The sequence below is a fragment of the Manacus candei genome, unplaced genomic scaffold (assembly GCF_025592945.1).
Source record: "Manacus candei isolate 608988 ecotype Guabito, Panama unplaced genomic scaffold, ASM2559294v1 h1tg000071l, whole genome shotgun sequence".
In the NCBI taxonomy this organism is placed as follows: domain Eukaryota; kingdom Metazoa; phylum Chordata; class Aves; order Passeriformes; family Pipridae; genus Manacus; species Manacus candei.
The window spans coordinates 1,356,365-1,383,833 of NW_026138119.1; the positions used below are offsets into that span (position 1 = coordinate 1,356,365).

Genomic DNA, 27,469 nt, shown 5'->3' on the forward strand with positions numbered 1-27,469 from the left:
GGAGCGCCCAGCGCTGCCATCGCGGATCCCCTGCGTTCCCGCTCACAGAGCCGCTGGATGGGTCAGGCTGGAAGGGCACCCTGCGGCTCCGCTGGTCGAACATCCCCGCTGCAGCACGGCCATGCCGGCGCACGTGGCACAGGACTGAGTCCAGAAGGTTCTGGAACATCCCCAGCGAGGCAGACTCCGCGCCCGCTCTGGGCAATCTGTCCCAGCGCGCGGTCACTCGCACAGGGAAGAAGTTCTTCCCCACGTTCAGGCGGGACTCGCCGTGCACCACTTTGTGCCCGCTGCCCGTTTTCCTGCCGCCCGGCACGGCGAGCAGAGCGCGGAGCCCGCGCGGGCGCTCCCTCAGCCGCGGCCCCGCCGCACTACAGCTCCCGGCAGCCCCCGCGCCGTGACTCGGCCGGGGCGCCGCGGCGCGGGCCGGGATGGAGTGAGGGGCGAGCGGCGGACAGAGCGCGGCCCTCGGCCCCCGGCCCTGCCTCGCTCCACACGGGTCTATGCGGCCCCCCGGAGACCATGGGATCCAGGATCAAGTGAGTGCCCCCCGCGGCTCTGCGGCCCCGCTCCGGGCCCTCGGCGGAGCGAGAAGGGGACTGACTTCCCCGCCCTCCCTGCGCTCCGGGAGAGGCCGCGCGGGCGGGACCCCGCCGAGCCCGCGGGCCCCGGGCAGGGCGAGGAGGGGGACAGGGAAGGGGCAGAGCGCTCCCGGCCCGCGGGGCCCCGGCACGGGCAGGACGGGCCGTGAGAGCCCGACCCCGGCGGGACCCCCGGCCCTGCCCCGGGAGGGGCGAGATCCGGCCGTGCCTCACACCCACCCCGGCACCGCCGCCCGCGGGGCCGGGCGGGAGCGCAGCGCGGCGTTATCGCTGCGGGCCGGGGCAGGGCGGGGGGGCCGCGCTGGGAACATCTCCACGGCCGGCACCGGCGGCGTCCGGGGGCGGGGAGCGGTCCGGGGAGCTCAGAGCTCTTTGGCCAGGTCAGAGTGCGCTCGTGGAAGCACCGCGGTCTGTCCGGGAGACCTTCAGACTGCCTCGGCAGAGGGGCTTGGGGGAAGGAGAAGAGTGGTGCGAGTGAGGGATGTGTTGGGCCTGCAGATCCATGCTCTCAATGTTTTTTTAGTTTTCAAAAAACTGGTGGTTGATTTATTGTTAAGCCCTGTTGGTATGTTTGGTATTGTCCCGTTAAAGGTCTCAGTTCATTCATATGCCATTTCCAGGAAAATTCAGTTCCTCCGAGACAGGCAAAGGTGTAACGAAGCCATCACCAAGCAGGGAGTGCTGACATCTCTGTGTGTGAAAGGGTGATAGAGGGGAGAGACCCAGTCAGGTTCTGGTTTATTCAACAGTTTCAGCAGGTGCTGTTGAGCAATTGTTCTTCCTTCTTGAACACAGTGATCTTCAAGATTACCTGGAGCTTTAACTTTTCCCTTCTTTTGTTTAAGTTGAATACAGGACTAGAGGGGACATAGTTTGTGTGATGACACATCTTCACGTTCCCAAGCCCATGGGCTGGATAGACATACACGTGTGTTTGTTCAGCCAGGTGTTTTAGGAATGTGTAAGTGGATAATGAGTGTTTATAACAATGGCACTGAGGCAATTGGTTGGTTCCAGAAAGCCTTCCTTGGGCAAACTGTGGGCATTAGCTTTGCACTTTTTTGGCATATGTGTTCTCAGTTGTTGCTACAAAGAAATCAAAGCTTTAGAAACTAGTGAAACTCTTACAGTCAAGTACAGGTCTAAGACTGCTGGTATTTTTGGCAGCAGAGCAGGCTGTATCTCTAACCTGTGCCTTCAGAACTTGCAGTGGTCACCCTTGCTTGAATCACTTCAAGTTCATGATTCAAAATACTCCTTAGGATGACCTTATCTTAAATCTATTCAAAGGTTGATACTTACTTTAAATGCAGAGGAGTTTTGTGTGCATACTGAATCCATAAGCTGTGTTTACCATCTTTGGGTTTGTGATTGCTAGTTGGAATTCAGCCTTTGAGTAGACTTTGCTGAATGAGAATGCCATCAGGCAGGGGAGATGCTCCAACCAGAAACTGGTGTCAGGGAGGAGACATAGCCATTAGAAATGTTTAGTGCAGCCAGTGGACTTTAGGACTTTTTCTGTGCAAATTCCTTCAGTGTGAACTTGTCTTTCAAGACTGCAGATAAAACCCATGTCTTTCCCAGTTACCAGGAAAACACAGGTGATAACCCCAGATAAACACTACTTTTCATTCTTCTTGGACTTTGTGAGAAAGCATTTTGGCCATTGAGTGATTAAGCAACTTTGCCTTGAGCTACACTTAATAAATTGCTTTTTTATGTTTTGGACAGAACACTGTGCCCAACTAAAGTAAGGGCAAAACTTCAAACCAATCTTGAAGTATATTAAGAATGAGAGAGCCTGTCTGAGTAAGAGGCTTTTTTGGTTTGCTTTTCTGAGCTGGATGTTTAATCCAGTGAAGATTTTAAAGTTGGTAAGTAGCTCCCTTATTGGGGCACGTTGGGAGTGTGAATGAGAAAACTGTTTGATAATTGGGTGTGCTGAGGGACATCTCCTTTAGGGGTGTCACCAATATGTGCTGGAGCCCCAGTAAAAAAACCAGTACTGAGATCTCTTGCTTCCTGCAGTAGATTGATAACTGTGAGGGTTATTACTCTCTTGGCACGGGATCCCTTGCACACACTGTGATAGACTGCAGGGAACCCGGGCATATCTGTCAGTGAGATTGCTGATGGGTGCATAATAATGAGTCATCTGAGTGAGAGATTGCTCAGAGAAAAGTATCAGTGGCTGCATCAGACTGAAGTGAAAGAAATCAAGGAATTGCCAGCAGTCCTGTGAGCTCTTGGCTTCTGTGTAGCTGCAGGCGAGAAAGCAGGTACAGTGAGTGTTTGGGTGTTGGGTTACAGAGCTGGGGTAATCTGTGTAGGAGCCTGGCCCAGAACGTGCCAGCGCTCGTGCCAGCCGGGGAGGGAGGATACAGGATATAGGCTATAGGATAGCAGCCTCATTAACCTGCTGTATCACTGCTCCATAGCCTTTGTACTCCACCTGCCAGCACAGAAAGGATCCTTGCTTGCTTTGCTTTAAATAAGGTGTCAGTAGCAATCTGTTCAGCAGAATTCCTCCCCCTGTGACAACGCTGGGCATGTTCCTTTCCAGGGGTGGTTGTGTCTCACTGCTGACACAGTACACCTTTCCCATGTACACCTGGGAAAGCTTTCAGATATTTAACAGAAAGTTTGCCACATGCTAAGATGGGATATTATCTGCCTAGGGAATACCAGGCAGAAGAAGTTAAATATATGGAAGTTAATCAAGGCTTCAGTTGCAATCTCTGAATTGAATTAGCCATTACAGATTTCTGCTAATAATTTTATTTCTGCGAGAGTTGAGCAAGTAATCTTGTTACAAGACAACTAATTATCAGGCAGTGTCAGGCTCCTCTCATGCCTCAATTTTTAAGTAGAATGATACTTTCTGTCATAAGTGCTATTACACTGGGAAAAAATGCTCCTGACAGAACTGAAATAGGCTGCAGGTATGTAAGATATGTGCTTCCATCATACAGCTTTGGAGCAGGACTTGGTTTGATTTTATTCTGCATAAATCTCTTACAGTTTGGTAAAAACTAAAATTTTTCATAGTAAAAGGTACATAAATACTTTATTTGAAATATTATGTTACTTCAACTTAAAATTGAATTTCTTATTGATTGCTTAGAAGTTATTTCTACGTCCGAGATTTGAAGTAATTCATACAAGTGGCATTTATCACAGAAGCATTATTTCCTCATACAGCTCCTTCCTAAATTTCTATTTGCAAAGGAGTATTGCATTTCCTCCTGAAATTATCCAATTCTCAAATAAAGGAGTGTGGTGGGTTGACCATCTCAGGCAGACCCAATACAATGAGGTACTTATGTATTTTTGTACATAGGTGTCCTATGCTTTTTCTTTTTTATTGCATCTGTATATTCACTTGATAAGTGACTGAGGGTCTGTGAGTGATTTTGGGGAGGAAAGCAAACTCAGTGTGTGTGTTTCGGGCTCTGCTGCTGTGGAGGGTTGCAGGGGGTTGAGGTCTCAGTGCGAGGCACAGGTGGCATTGGATGTCTGCAGGTCAGTTTAACAGTCATAAAAGTGGACTGCAGAATATCCACATTATGATCATGTTTATGCTGTATTTGCAAACTGTATGAAGTCTCACAGTGACTTGTTTCCTTAATTCCACTGCAAAGTTATAAACTATCCCCAGTCCAACAATGGCTTCATTCTCATACTGAGGTGTTGGTTGTTGAATGCAGCCTTTAATACCGAGTTTCTCACTTGGCAAAGCTACCTCAGTTTCACTGTTCATAGAAATCAATGGACATTTGTCAGGGAAAATTAAAATACAAAATGTAATGTCTTTTTGTCTGAAAGTTTTGGTGTAGTCTGTGCTCCTGGCAGCTGTGTGACACAGTGCTTTCACTAAGGAACTGGAACACGGGCTCTAACATAATACTAAAAGGGTGTTTGTTATTTTAACCATTAGCTGTAAAAATATTATAAAATTCATAAACTTTTAATTAAGGAAACAGGGTGCTAAAAATAAAGACACAGACAAGGAGGGTATGATAAGGCTGCACAGCAGTATGTGTGAAAGGAAAAATACATTTCTGTGGCTAGGGGATATCATTCCATCCTCATCCTGTACCATGATTGGTGGAATGTGGCTAAACCCCAGTATTTGCAGCAGATTATGGGCAGCAACTCGAGTAGCACAGCGAGAATTGTGCAAGTTTGGTTTATATTGCACAATAACAGCTGACTTTGGATTTCTCATAACCTACGAATGCAGTTTTCTGAAAAAGAAAAAAACCCAGCTACTTAAGACAAATCAGTTGGGAACTGGTGGCAAATTAAATTACCATTAATTGAATTGTGAGCCATTGTTGCTCCTGAGAGGTGCTCTGTAAAACTGAGGAGTGTGATCCTGTGCTACTGAAAGCAGTGGGGGCTTTTCTGTCGGTTTAAATAGGTGTGGGGTTTGGCTTAGAGCCACTTGAGTTAGACTAAATGGGCCTGTGGCACGGTTAGAAATGTTTTCCTTAATCCCTTTTGCTGTTAAAGTAGGATTAAAAATAATAGAAATTCTCTGAGGAGTAAGCTGAACTCCTCGACATGTTTGTCTGTTTGGTTTCAGATGTTGGGTAAGATGAGTTTAATTTTTTAGGTTACTGTTCAGTTAGGAATTCTAGCATATGTATTTGTGGGTCTTGTCATTATTTTTGTCCTTAGCTGTGAGGGAGTTACAAAATTCACAAGTTAATTATACCTCAGCAATTTTCTAATGTTAGATCGTTTGCATTAACACATAGGAGACAACATTATCACTATACAGCCATAAATTTGGAGCAGTAATTATGCAATTTTGATTCTTGACTTTAACCAGAAAGTCTAAGAATAAAGTGTCACATGTTCAGACCTGCAAAATCCTTATTTCAGTAACTTAACAATTACAGTGTAATGTGTGATTCTCTTTAATCTCATAACAAATTTCTGGAGTAGCTAAAATTGTTAGTCAGGGACTAACTCAAAATATTCTTTCTTATTTAATCACCTGTTGCCTTTGCATCCTCATTACATTGTGAAATGTAATTCCAGAGCATCACTCATGGAGTTACATCAGTAAGGACTGAAAATATACACTAAATGGCTTGTTTGTTTGTTTTGAAGTAATGTCATCAACTTTTTACTTTTAGCACTGGTGTATTTATAAATCTTGCACAGAGTATGTCTCTTTCCTCAAGCTTTATTTATGCTTTGTAGCTCAGTTTGGTGTTGGTTTTGACTATTGTATTTCCTTGCATCTGGCAAATTTCTGGATTCAAGGCCCTGGAGTCTCAGGAGGCCAAACCTTGTGCATTTGTAATGTTGTCCAGCACGACCTTTTTTTGACAGAGATAGAAATATTTTGGCAGGTATTAAGAAGGGGAAGTGTCTTCACCCCAAATACAGCTGCTTAACTTTCTCAGTGGTGTGTGCATGAAATGACTTCACCTCCTCTTGGCTGCAGCTTCTTTATTTTCCCTTCTTCCTGGGCAAGTAGGTGTCATGAAGTTGAACTCAAGGGTCACAGTAATGAAAATGTGAATCTGGGTTGTTTGTTCCTTGTTGGACAATGTGACTGTTTTCAGTTTGGTGAAAAGAGTATCCAGGATTTTTTTTTTTTCCCTGAAAAAAATCCCTGTGTTTAGCACAAAGGTGATTTAATTTGTCATTTGGAAATAAAGGTGAGGTGAAAAGAACTTGCTTTTCTAAGTTGCACATATGATAAAATGTACTGCTGTGGGCAAGAACTGGCCTAACCTGTCTCTCTGTGTGAGCCCCATTCTGACAGGTGAGATCAGGGATGGGGTTTCCCTGGCTCTTGTTGTTCCCTGTGTGTTCCCAGAGTGACTGTGCAATGGCAAGTGCACTTAAACCACATTCTCAGTGTACTCTGTGCTTTTCTCTCCTTTCAGACAAAACCCAGAAACTACCTTTGAGGTGTATGCAGAAGTGACCCACTCAGGAATCAGCTGCATTGGGAAAGGTACTGCTTTGCACTGTAATTCTGCCTGTTTATTGGTTGAAGCTGTTGGTAAGAACCATGTTTTGGGAGATCATGAAGTATATTTAATACTATGTTTTTCTAGCTCTTAGAGATATCCTAATCACTGGTTTTGTGGAATCCTGTACAGTTAGGACTAATAAAGAGAAATTCTTGCCTCTGTCCCTGATTGTGGGCAATTTTCAAATTTCTTTGACTGTTTTGCCCTTTTTTTTTGTCTCTTAAAATAGAAATAACTTTCTTCATTAGGTTGAAGAAGTGCTTTTTCAGGTTGGTATTTGCTGCTCATGTAAGAAAGGGGTAGTTAAAAATAAAAAAAATGCTCTTAAAACATCTCGTGTGGAATTTATTTTTACTTCCTCTTTCTTACTTGTCTACAGAATTATTTTTATCTGCTCCCAGAATTCTTTGATCAAGTGACTTTATCTGGAAATAAGACATGGACACAGCTTGTGATTTGGTTAACTGTTTTTACCAAACACTGTTGTCCTGCCATAATTATGCAAGTGTTTTTTTCTGATATGGTTTTTGACAAGTATTCCAATGTTTATGCTAGAGATGTCCTGTAACTGCTGAAACCAACACCTAAGGGTATTTGTGAATTTTTGACTGTGCTCCTGTGTAACCTGAGGAACTTGATCAAATAGGCAGGGAAAGCAAAGGCTGAAATTCATTTTCCCAGAATTTAGTTCAGTCTCTAGAATGCTACAGAAAGGAGGGATGTCAGCATTAAATAGTTATGATTAGTCAGCATATGCTGGAGTGCTGTTTCTTTTGTCAATTCTGGGGTGATCACATGGGTGCTGTAGATATGGTGCAATGAACCAAAAGAGGCAGTTGTGATATCTCAGTGGCTGGAAAGCCCCTTCTCTCCTGCTCTGTCTGCACAGAAGTCAAGGAGCTGCAGCTCTGGCCTGTCCTGCCAGAGCCTCCCTGGGAGTGGGACTGGAGACAGGCCTGGCTGTCCTCCTGCTCTGTGCCATCCCAGCTAGTCCAGGGAGCTGCAGGAGCCCTTTAATAGCTGCTCTTTGTTTCTGCACATCTGACCTGGATTCTAGTGCCAGAAAATCTGAACAAATTTGACCATAAACATTACATTGTACAGTACTAGTGTCTGGGTATAATCTTCTCTTTGAAGTTTGTTTGCATCCCCCTGGAGGGATTAATTCCCTGCTGTGGGAAGGTGGGTTAAAAAGCACGGAAACTACTTTACAGGTTTTTAATTGGAGAATTTAGTATACATTTTGTTCTATAAACCAACTGATTCTGTGGGAGTTTCACTTAGTTGTGTTTTTAGGTTTGTTGGATGTACTTCTAGGTGCAAAACCTTCAGAAATTCTTTTTAGGGAGTAAAAAAAGTTCTAAAAGTTGTTTTTGCAACTCATGTATTCTGAAGTTATTCATTCTCTCTGGGTATTCTTTTAAGAGATTTTTTCCCAACCAATTATTTTTATATTTAAGAGGTGCCTTTTATTCTCAGAAGCCTTAGGTTTGTGTATCCCCAAATACTTTGTCGTTTTGCTTCAAATGAAGATTGTTTGATTCTCTGCAGTGTCAACTGTACTTAACAGCTGTACCATGTCCCAGACAAATCACCATTCCAGAAATGCAGACCTAGAGACCTCACACCTGGCCCATCTTTGACAGGAGATTGAACTGGAGACCTCCTGAGGTCCTTTCCAGCCTGACTTATCCAGTGATCCTAAGGTTTGATTTCTAGAAAGGTAAACTTCAGGATCATCTGGGAGATGTTTTGTATGAGGTACAAAGAGAAGAACTTCATTGCAAGCAAAGAAGCTGAAAAGGCAAACGTTGTTTTATTCCAACCCAGGCAGGACTCTGCCAAACCACACTGAAATGTGGGAACTGAGAGAGGAAATGATCCCTGGATCAGCCTGCTGTGGTCTCGCTGTCCTTTCCCCCCTGGATTGTTTAGCAATGGTGCTCATCTCTGCTCAGCACTGTATGTTTTTGGCACGTGAAGTCTTTGGTGTGCTTTACAATTCTGGCATTCAGTTGTATCTAAAGGCTGTGTTTGTGCTTTTCTTTGTTGGGTTCACAGATCTTACTTGGAAACTTATGGATTTTTTGTACTGAGTCACTTGAAGTAAACGGGATGTCTTTGTTTTGAGAACTGTGAAGCAAGAAAGCTGCAGCTGTGACTGGGAATGTTAAGATGAAAATTCATTATTAAAAATGTGTTTCCATAGGAGAAGGGGATACCAAACTGTTTCCTTGCCTGGTGATTGTGGTTTCTGTGGCACCTGGGAGCTCCCCTTGGCTAGCTGAAGCTCAGTCAGTGTGTGGTTTCCCTGTTCCCACCCTCTGCACGCTGCCTGTTTGTGTTTGGTTTGTCCAGGAGCTCCTTGTTCATCCCTGCAGGCCTCCTGTGTTCCCTCTTTGCAGGATGTGCTGCTCCTGAGCTGGGAGCCTTCTCACCACAAGTGAGAAGCAGCAAACCAGAATAGAAAGAGCAGAGTCTGCGTTTTACAGTGACAGTACATGGAATTTATCCAGTGAGAAATCCGTCTTGTGTCAGGTGTAAGTATGTCAGGGATAGGAAGTTACAAGTCTGGTGCTTCTCACCAACTCCCACACACTTACTTTCAGAAAAAAAAATAGTCATGGTTTGATTTTAAAAATGAAACATTCTAGGGAAAACATTGACCAATAGTGAAAGGAATTAGTTTTGATGGTCAGTCTGTGCCTTTGCTGTGCACTCACAGGAATTGTTACACACTGGGGATAATTCGAGAGTGAGAGAGAAGCTTTGTGTCAAATACTGCTCTTTTCCTGGATCTCTTTTCATATTTTTAATCTTTGTGTAAAGGAAGGAATCAAAGTGTTTTCTGCCACTGTGATTTGTGTATTTGCCATGGCATCTCGTAACAGTGAAACTTCCCAGAAATGGAGGCAGTAAATTACAAAGAGCTTGTATTGTTTCTTTTACAAATGATACCTGCTTAAGCACTTGAGCACTTCTGGAAATCCAGTTCTAGCCTTTTGATACGTTGTAGGCAAGTGCGTTGCAACTGTTTCCTATTTTTTTAACCTCAGCTGAAAGATTGTTTTGGCGTTTTTCTGAGATGCAGAAGTAGAAAGAATCCACTAGCAGTTTTTGTTTAAATACCTTTATAAAGAAAGTGAAAGCTTACTACTTGTGAAATTTTTCTTTTAACTTTCAAAGCACTTTGTGATCTTAAAACTGCTGCAGATCATTCATCAGAAATAGGATGTGACAAATTTAAGGCTCTGGCTGGACCCCAGCCAAAGATTCTCTCTTGTTAGATGGGGCTGTGAGGAGAATTGTAGTCTGACTGTCAAACTGTTCATGTAGCAAAAGAGAATTTGTTAGTCTAAAGTAACCGATCAAAATAGTCTCTGAAGTGAGAGCATTTGAAAGTAAATGCTCACAAGAGTAGGACACCCCCTACACCCCTGTCTGGGAGGACGTACCACGCTTTTGTGTGGGGTTTTTGTGTTCTTGCCAAAGCAGACATTATAAAAGTATGTCAAATCTGTAGCTTTACCATGTAGTGTGCCAAAAGGCCTTTCTCTCCAAGGACCTCATCTTTCATCTTTTTGTGAGTGTAGCATAAATTCTTGCTGTGTGTTCAAGGAAAAAGCTGAAATGGTTTAGTACAGCTAAAGGATTTCTTTCTTGTTTTATTTTTTTAAGAACCGTGGTAAGTTAGAAGCCTAAATGCAACCGTGTGGACAAAGTGTGTGTTAGAGTTTAACAAATGTTCACTGGATTAGGAAAGGAAATGTAGTTTATGCTACTTCTTTTATGACAGAATTTAAAGGGTCTTGCTGTAAGACTCGCCATGTGCTTCTTTCTTTTCTCGAAAACATACCACTAAGTTGAAAAGGGAGATGAATCTTAGAAGGAAACTATTAACTCTGAGGTAGTTTATCATTGTTTGAGTGAAAGGATGAAATTTGCATTTGAATTGGCTCTGAGAGTAGCATGTACTACTAATCTTGTTCCTACTAGAAGCTTGTGAGTAGTTTAAGTACTTCCTTCTTTACTTTTCATGTTCTAGCCTTGGGTTGTAATAGCTCTTTCCCTCCCTCCCCCCCTTCCCAGTAGATCACAAATATATAACTTAAACTAATCCTTAACTCTGCTGGGAGCTGTCACCGTGTGCTCGGCCCGAGATTATTCTGCAGCTGTCACTGTGCTTTCCCTGGCACGACTGTCACAGGTAAGAGCTGGCAGGTCTCTGTCTCTGCCAGGGCAACCCTGCTGCCCCTTGGCATTGCCCTCTGCCACAGACTGTGTGCTGGGAGCAGGGCAGCACCTCCCGGGTAGATGGAGGATGTTCCTGAACAGAAGCAAAGTTCCTGGAGTAGGATTAAGTTAAGAGTTGGTCATTCAGAAGTTTGTAAACCTTACCCCTGCAGCTCTGAGGGCAACATTTATTTCTGAAGGTGAAAACATGTTGTTGGTTCAAATCTGCCCATTCTGTGTTGAGAAATAAGTAATATGCTGAAGGTTTAGGAATGACAAAGGAAGTGCAGAATTCAGGTATCTTTCCATGAAATAAGGGCTTTCTGTTGAACATGGGCTGGAATCCCAAGTTCCCCTGTCCCATCTTTCCAGTGTTATGTTGCTACACCAAACTTCCTAAAGCAGGATTGGAAAAGTAACCAAACCTAAGTAGATAGGTGGGATTTGGGAATTCTAATTCTCCTGAGATGCTGCTTTGTTTTTCTGTTTCCATTTGATTGCTTTGCTTCTCAGTGCAAACAAGGAGGAAGATTTTAACAAAGAGCTTACTGGGACTGCAGTGTCTGGGTAAGGCAAGAGCACTGTTAGAGCTGATTTGTTGGAAGACAGTTCACAGTTTGGTTTTTACAGTATAAATGAAATACAGAACTCAATTTGATGAGAAACTCACTTGATGAAAAAAATATTAGAATCTGTCATATTGCAAGCCATGGTAAATTTTATCTAACACATTTTAAGTCATGTTCTTATCTGATGATACCTGATTTACTAAACCCCCAAAGTGCTAATATGAGCTCTAACTGAATGTTCTGCTGCTGCTGTAAGTTATTTTGTGGGAAGAGAGCAGTTTGGCCTTTTTGCTTCACGCTTTAAGTGCTTCTGTCTACAGTCCTGTCTATCTCACAAGTATTTACTAATCTGCACTATATTGCTATGCTGGCACTGTTTAACTAGACAGAAAAATTCGGCACAGAAAGTCTCACTCACAAGACTTTAAACTCTTTTGTTGATTTATATTTTTTTAAAGGAGCTTGACATCTTCATCAAGTTCACAGTGGGCCTGCTTTGTTTGCTTTCTCTTGAATGCTTGATAAGATTTTTCTTCTATTGTTTTGTGCAGCAAGGACAGAACTTGCCATGGCTGAGGTGGTTTTTTTGTAAATCCACAATATGGTCATTGTCTGCTGCTGAATAATTGTGACTGCTTTTTGTACAACCAGAACTAAGGCTTTGGCTGTGAACAGATTCCTTCTTAGCGTGAAAAGAGACTAATCCATGTAAATACAGCCCCAAAATAAAGCTTTACAGAAAAAGGGAAAGGCTGCTAAGCAGGAGGGCAGAGGTCAGCAATTTAACCTTTAACCTAACAAATAAGAAGCATGAAAGTTCCCGAATTGGTTTACAAAGGCAAGCTCCTGTGATCTGTCAGTTTTTCTTTTCATGATAGAGTTGGGTGAGAAAACTGACTGACAGCTAGTGCCTTTTTAACTGCAGGTTGGAATTAACTGCTAAACTGAAACTTTCTTAGGGGCACTTTTTCCTAGTGATTCTAACAAATTATTTTCCTTCACCAGCTATACTTAGAGTTTTCCTCGAATTTATAGATGAATTTGAGTGGTTGTTCCTTTGAAAGAGTTCTTGAGAGACTCAATTTAAATACCCAATACTGGTGAGACATTTATATTTCAGCACTTGAAGCATTTAAGAATTTGGTGAAGGACCTGTTGCAGTTAACTCTCTGTTAAGGTGCTGCTCCAGGAGCAGGGCTGCTGTAACTGCGGGGATTGTATTTGGGATGGAGTCAGTTAAAGGGGGTGCGTGTGGGTGACTTTATTTAAGGGACTAATTTTAATGTCAGTTCATCCTCAGTCACCGAAATTTCCGAGGTGGTTTTGTTTTTGTTTGTCCTCACTTAATCACAACAGGTAATCTCGTTAATGAGTGTTAACTATTGCTTAGAGCTCAGTGCATCTGCAATCAGCAGTTACCCAGATACACATTTCTGCACAGAACTCTCAATTAGAGTGTCATTCAGGTGAAAAAGAAACAAAGTCCTAATGACTTTAAAGCAGACCCCCTGGAGATTTCAGAGCAGCGGTTTTGGGTGGGGGTTTTGCCCAGTGTTGAAGGCGCCATCCCAGGAGTGAGGGACCATCCGCAGCTGGATGGTGCTTCCTGTGGATGTTTTCCACAGGAGTCTGGGAGTTTGGAATGTGTGGTGCCTTTGGTGTGCTGCTGTGTGCGTTGGTAATTCTCCCCGAGCACTGCAGAGTGCTCCAGAGCCCTGACAGAGCAGTGCCTGAGAGCAGCACGGCCACGGGGAGCTGGGGAGGCAGGAGATGAACTGGATCTATTTTATTGCTGGTTCCTTCTGTTCTGGGGGGCCCCTTGCAAGGAGGGAAGGTAACCTGGCACTGCAAAGGGGGCCTGTCAGTGCCTGAGGCAGCACTGCCCTGCTTCTCTTTGCTGTGATAGTTTTTTGTCATGAACAAAAAGCAACATACTCAGGTTTTCTTGTGGTTTTTTTTTTGTTTTGTTCTGTGCTTTTTTTTTGGTGTGGTGTGTTTTTTGGTTTGGGTTTTGGGTTGTTTTTGAGGTTGAAATAGAGTTAGAGATGATTTGAGGTTAGATTATTATCAAATAAGTATAAAATTCATACCAGGCTTTTGTTTTACTTCAGCAATGGTTGTCAAAACCCCAAACCAAATCAAAACAAATCCCAAACTCCACCGTTTGTGCTACCAGAGACAATTTTCATTTTGGTCCTGGGACTAGCAAGTTTTGGTAAACCATTTGTCAAAATCCCAGATGCTGACAGATTATTGGCTCTTGGGAAGATGATTTTTATATCTTTTTTAGATGGAAACAGATTTTGATACACTTTTTAGTATTACTTATTTCATGGAGGAGTGGGATAGAAACCAAGGAGGTTGAACTTCAGTATTGAGGGTGATAACCTTGGATGGAGGGGTGGGAAGAGACGGCTGATAGTGAGAATCTATTGTCTGGGATGGGTTATAGTCTGGAGAGTTCTGTGTGAACTCTTCCGTGACTGGAAGAGTTGGAGAGTGATGGTTTCTGATTTGATGAAGATAGTCAAACAATAGCAGAGTGTGTGGAAGTCCCTTGTGGAACATCATAACCTGGGTACAGAGTTCAAAGATGAGGAGCAGGAGTGGAGGGTCCTGTTTGCTGTGTCACAGAAGGGTCTGGCCCCCATGGCATTGACTGACAGTGCAGGCACCTGGGGAAGGAGTGGGGAAAGAACTCCAGGGGTACCTTGGCTGTTGGGTTGGACACTGGAGCCAAAAGAATTTCCATGCTTCGAATCTGTGCTGGGGTTTGAAGTGTTGGTGAAAGGAATCCCACTCCCAACTCCCATTGCATTCTACAGGTGTTAACTCAACCCCAGACTTACTTCCTTTGAAGAATCATTTAGTTTGAAACTATGTAGCTGTGAATATGAATAGTGGTAACATTACCTTTTTGTGAATTGATTCTTACATTGTTACACCTCTTCAGTAAATCACTCTTCATTTCTGTCTGTAAGATACTTGGGAGATCCTTGAGATCTTCTGTTCCATTGTGATTAATGTCCTTCTGCATTAAAGGTCAGATTATGTTTGTCCTGTGTGGTTTAAGGCCTTTTGTATATCATAATCTTATTTGCTAAAAGTATCACTACAGTATGTCACAGATTCCATCTGTGCTGTGTAATTAAATACCTCTCATAGAGATTTTCTGCTGGAAAGAATTCCCACGTTAAACCAGAAGTGTACAGCTTAGTGTGCACCTTGGCAGTGCCCAGGAACAGGACTAGGTGTGGTGAGTAAATGGAATGATGTCACTTGCTCAGTGTTTTATTCCCTCATGACCTGTAGAGGCAAAGAGAAGCAGAATCTCCCCATTTGCCATCTCTCTTGCACGGGTGGCAAAGAGCCTGTTTTGTTCCCCTCAGAGATACTAAAAGTGGCATCCAGTAATTACAGCTTTGCATTTTGGTGCATTTCTCCATTGCTTTGCTCTGCCCTGGCCATGGGGTTGGGTCTTTCACTAAATCATCTTGAAGCAATTCTGTATCCAGACCGAATCCTTAGACTGCAGTGTGTATCAATCACATGGACAATTAAAATTGAGTATTGACATGTTTTTAAAATAGTCATACATCTCAATTTTGTTTATCTCAAAGTTTTAAAAACCTAATGACCTCATTGCAGCTCAACTATAATTACCATGTTTAAACTTCTATGCATTTTTTAGTTTAAACAGCCTTTGTGTTTTTTTTAAACCAAAAGAAAATTAATGAGAAGAGACAAAGAGACATCAAAGAGGTTTTCCCTCTGATTGCAGTGTTAGAAGTTTTGCCTGAAAATAGGTTACATTTCTTCTGTTTTCAGCTGAATCCTCATTAACTTTACATTTTAATGATGTCCAGAGCAAATTATACGATTATGGGAGATGCCTTAAAGGGAAGCTTAAAGGACACCTTTTTAATGTTTATTTCTTTACTGGTGGCAGTATTTGCACCAGTGTTATAAACAGCATTAGACTGCTAGAAGTAATTCCAACACATATCAGAAATATCTTCCATTTCTACCATGTATGTAGTGTGTCTTTATTTAATATTTAACAGAAATGCAGCATGTTGGGGGATATCTTCATCTTTATAGAAGAAAAATGTAAATCAGGTCCTTTTGAAAGAGTTTACAAATTGCTGGTGCATCTTCTGCTCAGTTTAATTTATGATGATAAGGTAAAAGGGAGACATGATTTAGCAAAGTCTCTGAATTGTTTTATTTTCCTGACCCTTCAGTGGAGAAGATGATTGAAACATTAATAAAGTGACAATTTGTATTTTTACAGTGACATAAAGCATTATTGGGGAAACTTAGTGGCATTTCAATTTATTCCATTTAAGGGAACTCAAATAGCACCAGTTTAGTGTTCTAATGTACTTCTACTAAAAATTAAGATTGCATAATGAACTTTCTAGGTGAAGAATTGTGTTATATTGAATGTGGCAACAGAACCTTGGATTTGGTGCACCTTAAACAAGATTAACTGAAGCTGGCAGTGGCTGGGATGGAATTTGAACAGTTGAGAATGAAATGCATAATTTCTGACTGTAGCTCAGTGAAAAGTTAGGCCAAAAGGTCTTGTGAGAAGTGGGGTGTTCGTTCCCCTGTGCTGACACTTGGTGTCTGTGCTCTGTGATCAGGACCTTTGGGTTTCTTGTTCTGCAAGAATATATCTTTGGGATAAATCTTTGGGAGGTGGGATTATGGCAAGGGAATGGGAAGGGGCAGGAGCGTCCCAAAGCACAGCTCTAAGGTGGGACTCCAGGTGCAGCTGACGTGGTGAAATGTGTTCATTGGAGAGCTGACAGGTTAGTCCTTCCTGCCTCCATCCCCTAACTCCTGATTAATCTGGGATTGTGCCCAGAGATGGGGCTCTGCTTGGCACGGGGTTTTGTGAAGCTCCTGTCCTACTCATACTCAGTATTTCAGACTGGTACTTCTAAAAGTTTTCTCTGCAGTTGCAGCAATCTGCAATAGCAGCTGTTGGTAAGTTCAACCTCCTGCTGCTCCAGCCCCTTCATTCCTGGTGCCTTGGCTGCCCTGGGTGCCAGTCCCAGGGGGGAGGTTCCTGTCCAGCCCCAGCTCCATGTGCTGGCCTGGCTGGAACTGCACCTGCACGTGGGATCTGCTCAGGACACTGGGGAGAGCTGACTTTGGAAACGTGGCTGTCCAAATAATCCTTTTGGTCCTGAGATTTCCACTCTAAGGGTCCTACAATTTTATGATCTGCTCTGCCACTGCAATCTATTCCTTGTGTAGCTTAAATCTTTTAGCTTTGATGACTTCTAGTGTAACTTTAGTTTGAAGGTGGTGTCACTGAAGTAGAAGAAGGTTGAGTGCAATTTCCTGCCTTTTCTCACCTTTATTTTATAATTATCAGAGAATTTTTCAGTCTTTAGTTGAGATGCATAATAAAAATACTGGTTAATGAGCTGTAGCTGACAGAAAGATGTGCACGTTATCCTCATTTCCTTGGCATGCAGGACTTTGTATAGACTCATATTAGCCCTGAAAACACGGAATGTTGTTCCTGGTAACTTGTTCCCCAAGTATGTGCAGTGAGGCTGTTTGCAGCCAGTTCTGTGTTAATGATAGTGCAGGGCTGAAGCATTCCAATCATTCATGTGCCTGTCCTCCCTTTCTCATAGGGCTCTCTTGGCTCAGGGTTTTTGCCTTATTCCTTTTGCTTTGTTGTGGTCAATTCAGTCAGTATAATAGCAGAGACACTGGCTTTTTTTTTTCCTTTTTTGCTTTAATAAAGAGTTATGTTAGAGATATACTATAACAGGGATGAGAGCTATTTATGTCCTAAGCTATTGATTTTTAATTAATGTTGCCTGGGCTCATACATGTTGGCAGAATTGCTAACAGCTTGTGGCATTTTTTAATTCACATCTTCTTTTTTGGTATTTTGACAGTGTCATTCATATCTCATGAAAAAGTACCTCGTCAGGTTAAATGTGTTAAAACACCGAGCAAAAAAAAAAAGGAGAGAATGGAACATAGGGCTGCCTAGAAACCTTGATCCATTGCCAAAGTATTTAAACAATTTAGTGTTTTGGTTTTCTAGCTCCAAGCTGCTTCTCAAATCCCTTGCTAATTAATCCAGTTAATTCTTTGTAGACTAACTGTATGCAGGGCTTTTTCTTGGGCCTCTATCACTGAGAACCCTGTTTTGTTTGAAGCAAACCTAAGCTCTGTTATAAAGGTTGTAGTAATAAAGTGAGTACTTGCAGATGTAAATACAGTGTTTTGAGCCCTTTTAAAAGGAGTTGTGTTTGTGTGGGTAACTTCTAATTTAATCTTTCATGTTTAAAAATTCAACATATATGCCTGTGTAAAAAGATGGGGAGAACTTTGTCATTACTTTGATCACTTAAGAAAAGGCTGTGGAGCCTCTGTGGGACAGTGATGGGTTGGAGTGCTGGTGCTGTGGTGCTGCAGTCAGTGAGGGGTGTTCAGTTTTCATCAAGGAAATGTTGTTCATGTCTGCGCTCCAAAATGCGTGTTTGGATATGGGGCAAATAAGGGTTTATCAAGAAGGAGAGTTTTTAGAAACAACCTGTTGATAGTTGGAATTCTTTTGGTGAGAGCACAAGAGAGCTGTGGGTTCAGACCTGGAAAAAGCAGCTGGGGAGCAGAGAGCTCAGAAAGCTGGTCAGACATGGACTGAGCTAAAGAGCAGAGCGTGGGCTCCTCACGGGTGCTCCTGTGGGACAGAGCTGCACAGCCCTGAGCTCACTGCAGTGTGTCAGGTGCGTTGGAACTGCTGCCCTGCCCATTCCCAGAGCTGGGCACGCCGTGGGAGCAGTGGGAGCAGTGGGAGCAGTGGGAGCAGTGGGAGCAGTGGGAGCTGTGGGAGCAGTGGGAGCTGTGGGAGCAGTGGGAGCTGTGGGAGCTGTGGGAGCAGTGGGAGCAGTGGGAGCTGTGGGAGCAGTGGGAGCTGTGGGAGCAGTGGGAGCTGTGGGAGCAGTGGGAACTGTGGGAGCAGTGGGAGCTGTGGGAACTGTGGGGCTCCTGCCCTGCAGCCATCCCGAGGGGAAGTGCCTGCCGGGATGTGCTGCCCCACCAGCCTGCCCAGGGATTCGGACAGGCTGCTTCTGAGGGCTTGCTGTCTGTAGGAGAGCTTTCCCTGCTCTCTCAGGGACATTTTGGTAGCTGGATATGTGCTCTCCTCTATCTGGGAAGTATCAAATATCTGAAAACATTCTTTGCTGTTTTGCGGTTAAAATTCCTTTTGATACCCTTGCCTTTTCCCCGGTAGCAGAAATGCTTTAAATTGCTTTAGTGAGATGATAGATTTCCTGTCTAGCTGCACTGAAGATCAGCAAGCTTCTCTTTATATAAAACAAATTTTCCTTCAAGCTCACAGCACTGCTTTAAATGTGTAAATTTGCTTTCTCCCAGACCCTCCTGTAGCTGCAGCATCACAGGGGCCCCCAGTGAGCTCTGTGAGCAGCACTGACAGCACTGCAGCCAGAGCTGGGCTGTCCTGCACCGTGGGGATCCCCAACCCTCTGGGGGTGCCTGCTGCTGGCCAGGGGAACTTCATTCCAGGAGAGAGGAGTCCTTGGGAGCCCCGGAACACTCTGGGATTTTGGTTTCCTTTCATCCCATCAGCTACATGAGATGGATTTTGCCACCTTAGGACCTGTTTCCCCTCACCCCCACTAAGTTCTGATGCTGTCCAAGAAGTTCAGCTTCTACCTTCAGCACATCTGACCCCACAGGAACTTTTTGCAGGGGAGCCTGTTGGATGCTTTTGCTGTTCTTCCAAACTCTCCTTCAGTTTTAGGCTTCCCCGGGGCCTGGGTGGTGCTGCAGCCCTGGGTGAGCTCACTGGTGTCTGTGAGGTGTTTAACTGGGTGCCAGCTGCAAACAGGCTGGCACTGTCAGAGCTGGGCATCAGTGAGCTCAGGGCTCTGAACACCCCCAGGGTCCCTGGCTGGAGGCTCAGGGTCAGCACTCCCTGTGCCTGTGGGCGAGGAAGGGCTCTCTGGGTGCTGGGGGCAGTGGCACAGCTGCTCAAGAAAAGGGGGGTTGTTTTTCCTTCCTTACTACAACACTTGGAGAACTTCTGGTTGACTACAACACTTTTTTCCATGTGCTTTGTCAGTCAGTTCACATTAAACCTGGAGTGTGCTGGTCCATATAGAAAGGAGAGTATTTCTGCAGTGCTTTATGTATTTGTCTGATAATCTGAAGTTATGGTTGGTGGATTTTGGAAAGAAATTAAAAAAAAAGAAGTTAATCAGTTGTAAAATGTTCTCTAATATGTGGAAAATACAGGTTATTACCAAATTAAAATGGCCAAACTATCATTAAAACTAAAAGCAAAAATAGTGAAAATAAAGTAGTTTGGAAAATGTTTGTAAAACTCAAAGTATTTTCTAGAAGTGAAAAGCCTGGAGGTGTTTTGGAAAATACTGTTTGTTTTCATTAGCAATTCCTGTAGGTTTTGTAATGTAGTTGATTGTTTGCCCTGGCCACGTTGTGGTTTTACACCAGTTCCTTTTAACACAGTATTGCTCAAAAGCAGTATGACAGTAAGCTGCTATTCCTGGTTTTCTTCAAAACAACAACCAAATTAAAAATTATCTGGTTGACACAAGAAAGTAGAAAATATGACATTACATAAAAATTCCTCATGAAATTAATTGAGTAAGGATTTTTTTAAATGAAGGTCCTGAATATGCCAATGTTAGGTATTAATTCAGTTGGCTCTAAACTCTAACATTATCAAATATAACTTCTTTTTGCTGCTGTACAAAGTGAGCTCAAAGCCATTGTTTTGGGCTGCACGTGCTTGACCACTCAGGAGCAGCAAGCCTGGGCAGCAGGTAGGCAAACAGGAGCAATCCAAAATACATGGCTTGTAAATATTAAAGAGGTGACTGTTTCTTGTAAAACTGTCAAAACTCTTGTTGCTTTGGTCTTATCTTGTGCAACTTGAGAGTTTGCATTCTGGAAATCTGAGTCAAACTGGCAGATTCAGACAATCCCTGCTTGTGGCTGGCGTTGTTCAACTCCAGATGATGCACTACTCTGGATTAATTCGTTAGTCAGGATTAATTTTTGCTGCATGTTAGCTAGATGTGATGAAGGCCTTTTTATTTTTCTCCCTTTCTTGCCTCTGAGACTTTAGGAAAATCTCAGCTTGTGAAAGATTGCCCATGTGCCCTGTGTGGTACTGGCACCTCCAGACTGTCACATTTTAGTCAGAGCATGAAATATTAGTGATCTGTTTCTTTCATATTTCCAGGACAAGGAGGGCTTGCCAGCTGCTGTGCAAGTGAGGGGACTGTCACCAGGCAGCTCTGCTGTCTCAGGATATAAATACAAAGAGGCAGGAGAGAAACAAAGTCAGTATGCATGGCCTGAGCACTTGAAACATATCTCTATTAAATTTATAGAGTGGTGAAAAGGTTATGAGAAAAAAACATACTGATCAAACACAAATAAATAAAAAAATTATTAAAACCAAAAAAAGCCTAATTAAAGTAGGTGTTCCCATTCAACTTCTACATTTAAACCCTTTTGTATAATTATTACAGGCAACCTGTAAAATGTTTCAAGACACTTCGTATTTCATTTTGTAAGCCAGGCTTTGTGCATTTCTTGACCATTGAAATACAATTTTACCTAATTATATTTTTTTGCAACTTTTAGCTGCTGTATGATTTGCTGACTAGAATTATAGGGGGGGAAAAAAAGAATTAAAAACATAATCCATTCAAAATTTGCTGCTTGCAGGACTCCTGGAGTTTGGCTTAGCTAGCCAGGAACACTGCATTTCTGGGTTGGTGGGAGAACAGATGGTTATGAAGAGAAATATCCCCCTAAGTGCAGAGTAAAGCAAACTCAAAAGATTCATCAAGCGTGCTTTAATGTGGGCCTGAGGTGCCACCAGAGTCATTAACCAGTGCAGGGAAAGGGGCTGAGCACCTCAAGTGAAGGTGGGAGAAACATGTCACAAACAGGGCTCCAAATCACCACTCTTTTTGTCTTCTGGTTTTGATCTCTGTCCTTTTAGTTTTAACTCTGTCCTGTGCACCTCCTTCTGATAGTTCCAGCTTTAGTTCTTTCGGTGTCAGCAGTTTAAAAATTAATCTGGACTGAAAATTTTCTGCTCTCTTTGTAAAGAAATAATTCAGAGTTTGCTGGTCACTGAACCCGTGTTATGCTTTCAAATGTCTCCTTACTCTTACAGTTTAGAATGTTAGTTAAATGAATCTGTACCATTATACAACTGATTTTTTAAAAGCTGGAATCCTGGTATGGATGAAACAAAAGAGGTTAAAGATTTAACAGAGCGGTGTTTCCCCAGTTGTATTTCATATATTGAACACTGTGCTTGCAACACAACTGTTTCACAACTTCCACTGAAAGAATTGGTAACGTTTTGATTAAACCTGGAGGGTTCAGGGGAGTAAATAATAGCAGTTAGGATGGAAGCTGGTGCCCTGTGCGAGGGTCTGGCTCAATGCTGTGTGTGTGCCAGGCTGGGCACCTCAGAGCTTGACATGACACCAAATACCTGCTGAGGACGTGGGACGAGGAAACCAGAGCAGCCTCTTCTTGTGGGGAAGGGCAGTGAATGGTTTCCCTGGCTTCTTATCCAAGAAGGGAGTGTTGTTTCTGCTTTGCCCTTGCTGTACTTTAGTTTTTTAGCAGGATTGTGGAGTGAATGTAACCAAGAGCCCTTTAGATGGGAAGTTGGCTTGGCTGCTGGAAGCTGTGAAGGTCTCATATCTGAGGCTTGCTCTGAATGGGTCACAGGGGAACCAGAAACCCTAAGGAGGGGGACCAGAAAACCAGGCAGCTCAGGTGTACAGACACAACTCTAAAGCTTGTGCCATTCTTGTGCTGTTGGAGCTGCTACCTCTCCACATCTTCATTCTGCAGAGCTGTGCACGGTTAAGTAAAAATCTGTGAGGAAGTTGTAGTTTAACCTGCTTTGCTTTGGAAGGATTTTTCAAAAACACGTATAAGACGTTGCTGAACACTGTCTAGGAAAGTTTTACTCCTCACTGCCCCTCTGGTTCTCGAGGTGTTAATAATATAAAAGCAATTATGGAAATCATAGTGATTTGCTTAATCTGTTCTGGTTTTCTCCCTTCCTTCCTGTTTCCTATGATGTATATTTTATGTTGCCTTTGCTCTCAGTCTTTCCTGCTTTTGCATCACTTTACTGAACTCTGAATTACAAACCTTATATTTCATTTCTAGATGAAGCTGTGGGGAAAAGCGTTTTCCCGTCACCAGTGAGGTTTGTGGTGCTCTCGGGGCAGACTCTTGGAGCTGTGTGAGGAGAGGGGGCAGAGCTGGGGTCTGTTCTCCCTGCCCTCAGCCCGTGCTTGGGGTGCAGCTCTGTCCCAGTGTGGCTGTCACTGAGCTCTGCTGGGGGGTCACAGAGCCCTCCGGAGCTGGGCAGGGCAGGCTCTGCTTTCCTGCTTTCCTGTCCCGGGCTGGGCTGGCTCTGGAGCTGGGCTGGGGTGTCAGGGTGCCCTGCCATGGGGTGGGCTTGGACACTGCCCCTGCTGTGCTCACTGGGCCTCAGGCCCTGCAGTCCCACACTGGGCTGCTGAGGGGCTTTGGGGGGGTGCAAGGCACTCGTGGAGAATGTTCTTTACATCTGGCTCGTTTTCTGACTGGTACACTTTCAAAATAAGGAGCTCTTTAAGAAGAAAAGATTAAAAGTTTGAAGCCTTAAAGCTGTGTATTAAATAAAAATGGAATTTTTTGTTCCCTACGTATTTTGTCTTGTTCCGAGGTTTCGTGTCTGCCGTCCTGGGTGTGTAGGTTTTTTCTCTCCCGCATTTTCTCCACCCACCCCCTGCCTTTTCCCCTCCTCCCCTGCTTCCCCCACTCCGGGATGGCCTCTGCTTCCCGGGCTGCAGCAGTCTGGGGGCAGCAGGAGTGTTCGGCCGTGCTGAGTGCAGGACACCCGGGAGTTGGCAGAGGTTTGGAAAGGAGTTTGCATTGCTTTTTTGTTGTGCTGCATAAGTATGAGAATGGGTAAGGGGTGTTGAAAGTAAAGTTACTCTGAATTCAGTTCCAGTTCATTTTAGAGGGACTGCAGCTATAAGGACCTTAAAGAAGTGAATGAGGTAAATCATTTAATTAGGGAGGAAAAATGAGGTGATTTTCACTCTATTTTTCAGTTTGGGATTGGTGTATCTGAATGATGTGTAGCCAGGACAGATTAAGTTGGCTGACTTTTATCAAAAGGAGCAGGTCAGTTTGTGTTGGGTTTGCATGGTTAACTCTGGGAAGTATTTTCTGGTAATTTTTTGAAAACTTCCCTGGTTTTATAATTTCCATACAATTCAAATAACAGACCAGTTCGAGTTGGGCTATTTTTAGAAGTAACCAAGCATGCCTCTTTTAAAGGCAAAACTCACTTTATAATGTCAGAAAAGTTGAGAGTAAAAGAGCAGCATAGTTACACTAATATGCCATTGTAGCATGTTCCCATCCTGTCATCTGGAAAATTAAATCAGGTTCCAGCATGGATTAACATGCAGACTTGTGAGGAGGGGAAGGTAGTGTCTTAAATGCCATGAAATTGAACAATGGGATTATACAGTTCACAGCTAATTTCAATATTCGGCTGGATTTGGCTTTTTGTTGGACAAGATTGTGCAGGGGGAGGCAGCAATAGCTTTTAGAACTTGGAAACATTCACGTTTTTAATGAAATACGGACAATAATAGCCTGAATGTGGTTGAGCAATCAATACAGTGCTCTGCACAATGCACCCAGAGTGGTGTGGAATCTCTGCTCCTGGAGGGAAACGCTGAGCGTGTTGGCAGGGAGAACTGTGCTCACCCCTGTGGGATCAGGGCTTTGTGCTCCCCATTTGGAGAGAACCTATAAATGCCCGGCCAGGACTCAGCTGCTGCTGAAATGGTGCAGCAAAGCCTTGCTCTGCTGTCCCTTCCAGAATAACCCCACGCTCAGTCGCCCGCTGGTCGTGTGAGAAGCGATTCCGTCGCTTCCCTGGGAAGCCCCTCTTGAAATCATTGCAAAGGAAGGTGCTACAGGAGCAGCCACGGAATCCTTCCATAGGTGGTTTTCCAAACAGCTCTCCCAGGGTGTCTGTGCTGAGGAACAAGGGCTGGGGCAGCTCCAGCTCTGTGGCCAGCTGAGATCTCACGGCAGCAGCTGCTTAGTGTGGAGCTGTATCCTCTGGGAAGAGGCTTCCAGTGATGTGTGTCAGGTTGGGAAGTGAATCTCAGGACATTTGTGTGACATGCCATTGGTTTAAAGCCTTTCTAAACCTGAGTGTAAGCAATAGGAATAAAATTAACATTTGACTTGGTACCAGCAGTTTAAGTTTGTGACAGATGTATTTCACTGCACTTACACCCATGTAAGAATGGGAGATTCCAGGTGGGGTGGTGTATTTTAGCTTTATTTTGGAGTGTTATTGTTTGTATTCTTACTGCTTTACACTTGTAACTTACAACTTCCAGTGCTGTATTTCACCATGTGATTAATATTAATAGATGACTGTTTGTCAGCAGTTGCTTTAGGCACAAACTGTGTGGATCTTGTCGTCTTTGTGAGCTGGAACTACCAAATCAGGTGTAATGAAAGATAAACAGGAGATACTAGGTTACCATGCCACAGGTTCAACCTGTGGCACAACCTGAGTTCTTGTTTTGGGGTTTGGGAGAAGTTTAGTTTGAGAAGCAGCTCCATAATTCCTGTGATTTTTCCTGTCTGAGGTTCACTTGCCCTGTGTTTGGCCGTGGTTTGCAGGGTCTCCTACCCTCAGCTGAGCTTTCAGAGCTCTGTAACCTTATCAGTGACTGCTCAGAGCTTTGCTGTCGTGGGGCAAGAGGCTGGGCAGCATTTCAGTCTGGCTCTTCCCTTGTTCTGGTGTCAGCAAATAGATTCCACTCTTCTGAACTTGAAAAAAGTATTTTACATGTGTTTACTTTGCATCATTTCACTCGAAAGCCTGTTAAGTACCTGGAATAACAGCGTTCCCTGTGTTTTGAGTTGCAAAGGGTTTTCTTGCTGTCTGGAGCTACAATGGAGCTGCATCTCACTGTTTGCATGTGCTGTGCAAAACAAATTACTGCGAGTTAAAGTGTTTGAAGTTCTCAAGTTACTTTAGTTTTACAGGCAGAGTTGACAGTTCTGTTCGTGTCTTTCCCAAGTATTTTCACACGGGTGCTGAAGCAGTTTTTCCTGATCCTAATGGTGCTGATTAAAGCTGAATCCTGAGTGCTTGGCTGGGCTACCCACCTGTATCCCTGATGGTCTGACCATTTTCTCCTGTTCAGAATGATTCAGATATCATATCCATCGGGATTATAGGGTGCCCTGTGCTTGTCCTTTCAGGACAGAGCCTGGCCATACTGAGTAACAGCAATGTTTGGTTTGTAGAACTTTATATTCCATAGTCAGGTGTCTTGAGGGCCACTATTTCAAAGTATGGGTTTCTGTCAGTCCTCTTGATGTAGTGAGGGTGCTCCAGCTTCCTGGAACTTCATGTCACACCCACATAGAATGAAATGTAGTTTTGCTGTGTGTGTATGTGTAGGTCAGTGCAGTTGAGAACACCTTTCTCATGCACACTGGGTTACCAGCGAAGAATGGGGGATGAAAGCCATAGTAAGATGTGATGAAGTTTCTTTTCCCCTTTTGTAGTGTTTTCCAAATAAAGATGCTGCAAGTTTAGTCAATATTCCCAGACCATTTAAAAGCCAAAGTGACGGAGCTGCCACAGTGTTAAATAGAAAGTCCTTGTGCAAACATGAGGCTGGGAGGCTGCCAGGCACATCCCAAAGGGGGGCCCTTCCCTGCGGGGTTCAGGTCTGGCTGGGTCGGCCACCCTGAGGCTGGACACAACCCGTGTCCCTGTGTCACAGGGGCCTGTGAGACAGTAAAGGCACTGGCAGGGATGTGTTTGCCCACGGTACCCTGTACCTGCTGTGCTCACACGTCAATCCTGGAGCCCCACAAAGCTGCACAGACCCTCATCTCTGATGGGTCATCTGGGAAGGGGCTTTCAGGGCTCCCAGAAATGTGGTCAAGCAGAGTCCTGCAGCCTGTCCTTGTGCCAGGGAGCTCCTGGAACACAGAAGAGCCTTCAAGATGCTGAGAAAACAGGAAAAATACATGTTTACACACACACACAGAGTTACTTTGTGTGACTAATCTGTTTTGTTGGATCTTTCAAGAATGACAATGCGGCCTGCCATCTATGGAGGAATGTGTTTAGAGCAAACACACTGTGCATTTGTGTCAAATTTGGTTCCTCATTTCTCTAAAACAGTGGTAAATGATAAAATATGTGTCAGTACATGTATATATATATTTATATTAAATTTGAGAGCAATGGATCAGTAGAAGGGGGGCATGTTGGTATCACATTCCAGACACCATTATGGGTTTCTTCAGCAATACAGATTTATTTCTTTGATTGAGTCGTTGCTTGGTCTTTTTTCCTGTGAAATCCTGAAATCTTACCCTTAAATAATTAGTTTGAAAATTATTTTAAAATATGCAACTTAATAGTTGCATAATTTACTCTCTCCACTGCTCCTCACTTGCTGTGCTGAGGTGTGAAGCTGGACTGTCCCTTCATTGCTAATTGTGTGTGGAGGGTGCTCATGGCAGCACAGCTGGGCACATCTGTCTGTGTGTTTGGACACTTCACTCACCTGTGTAGAGACTGAAGAATTTTCAAACTAAGGCTTTAAAAGGTGATCCCTTGCTTTGTTTCTGCTTTGCTGCGTTTGTGTAGAAGGGTTTGCTCAAGTGTGATGCACTGTACATGTGACTGTCTGTGTGCCCTGGTGAAACATTAACACTCAGCACCTGATTCTCTGCAAAACGTTCAACTGGGAGGCTTATAAAGGTCCAGGGTGTTGGATTTGTCCTGCAGAAGGAACACACCTCACAAGGAGTTGGCACCTGCTGGCAGCGGAACCAGCGATGGCTGAACGGATCCCTCAGTGACCTGCCCTGAGAACCCAGGACCCCAGGGGACGGTGCCACAGCCAGACTCCCTGCCCTGCAGCTGAGCTGGGGCTGGCCT

The 27,469-nt window shown here is 43.9% G+C and overlaps 1 protein-coding gene across 6 annotated transcripts in view; it reads left to right on the plus strand.

The window, feature by feature from the left end:
* The first annotated feature begins 400 nt into the window (after positions 1–400).
* DENND1A (DENN domain containing 1A) overlaps positions 401–27,469 on the plus strand; it is a 150,138-nt gene continuing 123,069 nt past the window's right edge. For all 6 annotated transcript variants that reach the window (XM_051807499.1, XM_051807504.1, XM_051807501.1 and 3 more), the window contains exons 1-2: positions 401–539; positions 6,512–6,582. In XM_051807499.1, coding sequence (XP_051663459.1) covers positions 523–539; positions 6,512–6,582 — 88 coding nt within the window. In that variant the 5' untranslated portion in view covers positions 401–522. The remainder of the gene's footprint in view (positions 540–6,511; positions 6,583–27,469) is intronic.